A 6000-nucleotide genomic window follows, 5' to 3' on the forward strand; every position below is an offset into this window, starting at 1 on the left:
ATATAGTAGCGTGTATATGTCAATCCCAATCTCCCAATTTATCCCTCCCTCCCCCCTTTCCCTCCGGTAAACATGTTTGTTTTGTACATTTGTGACTCTATTTCTGTTTTGTAAATAAGTTCCTTTCTACCATTTTTTAAGATTCCACATATAAGAGATATCATATGATATTTATCTTTCTGTTTCTGACTTACTTCACTTAGTATGATAATCTATAGTTGCATCCATGTTGCTACAAATGGCATTATTTCATTCTTTTTTTTATGGCTGAGTAATATTCCATTGTATATATGTACCACATCTTCTTTATCCATTCATCTGTCGATGGACATTTAGGTTGCTTCCATGTCCTGGCTATTGTAAATAGCACTGCAATGAACATTGTGGTGCATATATCTTTTCGTATTATGGTTTTCTCTGGGTATATGGCCAGGAGTGGGATTGCTGGATCATATGGTAGCTCTATTTTTAGTTTTTTAAGGAACCTCCATACTGTTCTCCATAGTGACTGTACCAATTTACATTCCCACCAACAGTGCAAGAGGGTTGCACTTTTCTCCACACCCTCTCCAGCATTTATTGTGTGTAGACTTTTTGATGATGACCATTCTGACAGGTGTGAGGTGGTACCTCATTGTAGTTTTGATTTACATTTCTCTAATAATTAGTGATGTTGAGCATCTTTTCATGTGCTTTTTGGCTATCTGTATGTCTTCTTTGGAGAAATGTCTATTTAGATCTTCCACCCATTTTTTGATTGGGTTGTTTGTTTTTTTGTTATTGAGCTGCATGAGCTGTTTGTGTATTTTGGAGATTAATCCCTTGTTGGTAGCATCGTTTGCAAATACTTTCTCCCATTCTGTAGGTTGTCATTTCATTTTGTTTATGGTTTCCTTTGTGGTGCAAAAGCTTGTAAATTTGATTAGGTCCCATTTGTTTATTTTTGTTTTTATTTTCATTACTCCATGGGGTGGATCAAAAAAGATATTGCTACAATTTATGTGAAAGAGTGTTCTTCCTATGTTTTCCTCTAAGAGTTTTATAGTATCCGGCCTTACATTTAGGTCTTTTATCCATTGAGTTTATTTTTGTGTATGGTATTAGGCAGTGTCCTAATTTCTTTCATTTACATGTAGCTGTCCAGTTTTCCCAGCACCACTTATTGAAGAGGCTATCTTTTCTCCATTGTATATCCTTGCTTCCTTCGTCATAGATTAGTTGACCATAGGTGTGTGGGTTTATCTCTGGGCTTTCTATCCTGTTCCATTTATCTGTATTTCTGTTTTTGTGCCAGTACCATACGTCCTGATTACTGTAGCTTTGTAGTATAGTCTGAAGTCAGGGAGCCTGATTCATCCCGCTCCATTTTTCTTTCTCAAGATTGCTTTGGCTATTCAGGGCCTTTTGTGTCTCCATACAAATTGTAAAATTTTTTTGTTCTAATTCTGTGAAAAATGCCATTTGGTAATTTGATAAGGATTGCATTGAATCTGTAGATTGCATTGGGTAGTAGAGTCATTTTAATAATATTGATTCTTCCAATCCAAGAATGTGGTATATCTCTCCATCTCTTTGTGCTGTTGATCCTGAATACTTAACTACCATGAGCACTGGATAAAAGAGCCAGTTACGATTAAAACAGGGCCATTCCAGTGGCAAGAAATTCCTGCACTTAGCATTCGGTGATAGATATCACATTACACATTAAACCCTGATGTTACTGCAGTATTCTCTTGGCCCGAACGTCTCCTGAATGAACGTACATGGTACAACTCTTATGTGAAGAAGATGGCCTAGATAAACACAGGTAGCATTAGAAAACTCTGTAAGAGTGATGGGATTTAAGTATGAACATAAATGTGCAGAAAATGCTAGACTGCCTCACTCAATATTGCTATTCTGTACAAAAATGCAGAAGAAATGAAGGATTTTTAAGTAAATCCCTGTATAAGTTGTACTGACCTGGTTTTAGATTATGATTGTCATTAATGAGTTTGCATCATGCTCAGTAATTACAAATAGTTATATTAGTGATGTGCTTTCATAATCTAAAAAACAGAAGCTTGGCATATTTACCAGTCAGTTCTATAGCCACACTGAAATTCCCATAGATAAATCTTGTGACGTATTATTTCCATTACATATAGTTTATGCTGGGCAGTGGTCTCATGCAAACCAAGTAGATGGCTTCCCTTTAGATCAGATGGATGCTTAGTTCATCCAGAGGGCAGACCTCTAAGTACGAGAGACTTTTTAGTGAATAGTTTTTAATTCATAAAGCCAAATGCTTTCCTGAATTTATTTTCCATGTTAATTATTTATTATCAGTGCAGTTTCAGTTTTGTGCCCTTCCTGTACCTTTCATGGAGAAGAGAGAAGGTGTTAATTTGGTAAACTTTTTCTTACATTTTTCTCAGTCCCTGGATATTGCATATAAAATCTCTTCCTCTCTTTGTTTCCAGACAGCAGATATGTACTGGTTGTATGATATTAATGGGTTACCTCAAGTTACCATACCACCAGTGAATGTAAAAGCCAAAGTTGACACTACTAACAAGATGTTTGACAAAAAGCCAGCTCATCGGCACAATTTTATCTATGAAAATGCTCAAATCACAAGGACAGGGGTATCCTCTACCATCAAGGGTGCTCCTTTGATGTTGAAGAATAAATAAAAAAATGTTTTTCCCAAAATATTTCTTGGTCTTAAGTAGAATTGAATATATTTTCACGAAGATTATTTCGTTTCTTAAGAAAACTATTTCAAGTATAATAGGCCTTCTATAGTTTCTTTTTGTGAAGCCGACTAAATCTATTCTCTGAATATGTTACACTTAATTTTTGAGTTATGTATGTGTTATAAAATGGACTGGTTGCAAATACTGGGATTAGTTCACTTTTAAAGAACAGGAGTACATTTGTAGTAAAACTGAAAAATGATTTCAACTTACAAATCCATGCACATAAGCGTATATACTCCATATGATCCTATACTGACCCTTTAAATAATAAAGATATATTTCAAAATGATCCAGGAGAAAGCTTATTTTCTTAAAGGAGAGTATGTCACTTGGTTCTTATCATTGAGGGGAAATATAATAATAAAGAGCCAATTTAGACCATCTTTAAGACAGTTTGACACAAAATGACTAGCTCTGCCAGAGGTCATTCATGTGATTTTAAACAAGTCACTTACCTTTTTGTGCCCTATTTCCTTGTGTGCAAAATAAAACAACTGTACTAGGAACAAGAGTTGGCAAACTATAGCTAAGTCTAGTTTACCACCTGTCTTTGTGCAGCCTACTAGCAAATAATGATTTTTATATTTTTAAATGGTTGAAAAAAATCAATAGAGGAATATTGAGTAACACCAGAAAATTATATCAAATTTAAATTTCATTGTCTACAAGTAAAGTTTTATGGGAACACAGCCACATTCATTTTTTAATATATTGTCTGTGGCTGCTTTTGTGCTATAAAGGTGAAGTTAAGTGGACAGAAATCATATAGCTGAAAAGCTTAAAATATTTACTCTCTGGTACCTTATAGAAAAAATTTGGCAACCCCTGTACTCGGCCAAGAATGACCTCTAGGAACCACTGTCAATGGATTGATCATAATTTCTTCACATGGTGTTAATCTTGTCTGCAGTTATTGAAGTAGAGGAGAGTGGAGGCTCACGTACCACAGATTTGCCATCCTGGAAAGGAGAAGAATTAAAATTAAAATTCTAAAAGCCCTTCTTGTTCTCTGGCCCTCTGAAGATGTTTCTTTGAGTATAGAGTCATAGATCATTTGTCTGTCCTTTCCTCTGCTGTGCTGTTCTGAGGAGGGGTGGTGTCAGTCTCTGAGTATATTTCTGACAAAGGCTTCATAAAACCTCTCCAAATCCTTAAGAAAGTAGAATCGCATTAGCCGTTAATATACTTAGAGATCTAATTGCTTTTATATTTTGTTGTTTATGGTAATGCGTAATATTTAAATAATCTTAAACCTCCTTATATTGAGCCTTCTGAGAGTCACAATTGCTCTCCTATCTGAAATGCTCCAGTAATTGAAATTAGACACCCAGAATAGAGTCCATTTGGATTTGACTTTTCTCAGTCAGAGAAGGGAGTGTGAATGAGAACCTGGGAGACATGCTATTAACTATGTCATGTGTGAACATTTCAAAAATGCTTAAAATTGTGATGCTAGATTGTCATGTTTCAGATCTTATCCTGGATATTACCTTCTTCAGAAGAGGTATCTGTAATTGGAAATGTCAGTGCAAACTATTATTTGTCCAAATGAAAATGGGGCAAGAGCAGCACAAGTAGACAAAACTGAATAGTGAATAAAATTCTTAGAATCTAAAGGTGTTTGGAAAGGATTCAGGGAGAGGAAACTGTTGCTTTGTATATTTTAGATCATTTCTTAGTCCAGCACTTGTGAATATCAGTGGCTCTTAAAATCAAAGGGCATCATCCACTCTCACTTCTATTCAACATTGTGTTGGAAGTCCTTGCATGCAATCAGACAAGAAAAGAAGTAAAAAGTATCCAAATTGGAAGGGAAGAGGTAAAACTGTCCCTGTTTGCAAATGACATGGTACTCTCTATAGAGAACCCTAAAGTCTCCACACAAAAACTATTAGAACTAATAAATGAATTCAGGAAGGTAGCAGGATACAAGATTAACCATCCACCTCTCTAGTTTATTGTTTTTTAAAATTTCTTAATCAATATTTTTTATTGAAGTATAGTTGATTTACAATGTTGTGTTAATTTATGCTGTACAGCAAAGTGATTCAGTTATACGTATCTATATATTCTTTCTTTTATATATTCTTTTTCATTATGGTTTATCATAAGATATTGAATATAGTTCTCTGTGCTATACAGTAGGACCTTGGTGTTTATCCATTCTATATATAAAAGCTTACATCTGCTAACCCCAGTCTCCCACTCTATCCCTCCCTCAACACCCTCCCCCCTGGCAACCACCAGTCTGTCCTCTATGTTTGTGATTCTGTTTCTGTTTCATAGATAGGTTCATTTGTGTCATATTTTAGATTCCACATATAGGTGATATCATATGGTATTTGCCTTTTTCTTTCTGACTTAATTCACTTAGTATGATAATCTCTAGTTGCATCCATCTTGCTGCAGATGGCATGATTTCATTCTTTTTTTGGCTGAGTGTTATTCCATTGTATATATGTACCACATTTTCTTTATCCATTCATCTGTTGGTGGATATTTAGGTTGTTTCCATGTCTTGCCTATTGTGATTAGTGCTGCTTTGAACATAGGGGTGCATGTATCTTTTTGAATTATAGTTTTGTCTGGATATATGACCAGGAGTGGGATTGCTGGATCATATGGTGATTCTATTTTTAGTTTTCTGAGGAACCTCCATATTGTTTTCCACAGTGGCTGCACCAACTTACATTCCCACCAACAGTGTAGGAGAGTTCCCTTTTCTCCACACCCTCTCCAGCATTTGTTATTTGTAGACTTTTTAATGATGGCCATTCTGACTGGTGTGAAGTAGTACCTCATTGTAGTTTTGATTTGCATTTCTCTAATAATTAGCAATGTTGAGCAACTTTTCATGTGCCTATTGGCCATCTGTATGTCTTCTTTGGAGAAATGTCTATTTAGGTCTTCTGCCCATTTTTCATTGTGTTGTTTGTTTTTTTTGTTGTTGAGTGTTATGAGCTGCTTATATATTTTGGAAATTAAGCCCTTGTCAGTCGCATCATTTGCAAATATTTTCTCCCATTTTGTAGGTTGTCTTTTCATTTTGTTTATGGTTTCCTTTGCTGTGCAAAAGCTTATAAGTTTGGTTAGGTCCCATTTGTTTAGTTTTGTCTTTATTTCTATTGCCTTGGGAAACTGACCTAAGAAAACACTGGTACAATTTATGTCAGAGAATGTTTTGCCTATGATCTAGGAGTTTTATGGTGTCATGTCTTATATTTAACTCTTTAAACCATTTTGAGTTTATTTTTGTGTA

General features: G+C 35.1%; 1 protein-coding gene across 1 annotated transcript in view; it reads left to right on the forward strand.

Moving 5' to 3' along the window:
* Positions 1 to 2675, forward strand: part of CFAP47 (cilia and flagella associated protein 47) — a 487004-nt gene extending 484329 nt beyond the window's left edge. The window contains 1 exon segment of the mRNA XM_059910362.1: positions 2463 to 2675. Coding sequence (XP_059766345.1) covers positions 2463 to 2675 — 213 coding nt within the window.
* Positions 2676 to 6000: the final 3325 nt, after the last annotated feature.

This window comes from Balaenoptera ricei, chromosome X, assembly GCF_028023285.1.
Source record: "Balaenoptera ricei isolate mBalRic1 chromosome X, mBalRic1.hap2, whole genome shotgun sequence".
Taxonomy (NCBI): domain Eukaryota; kingdom Metazoa; phylum Chordata; class Mammalia; order Artiodactyla; family Balaenopteridae; genus Balaenoptera; species Balaenoptera ricei.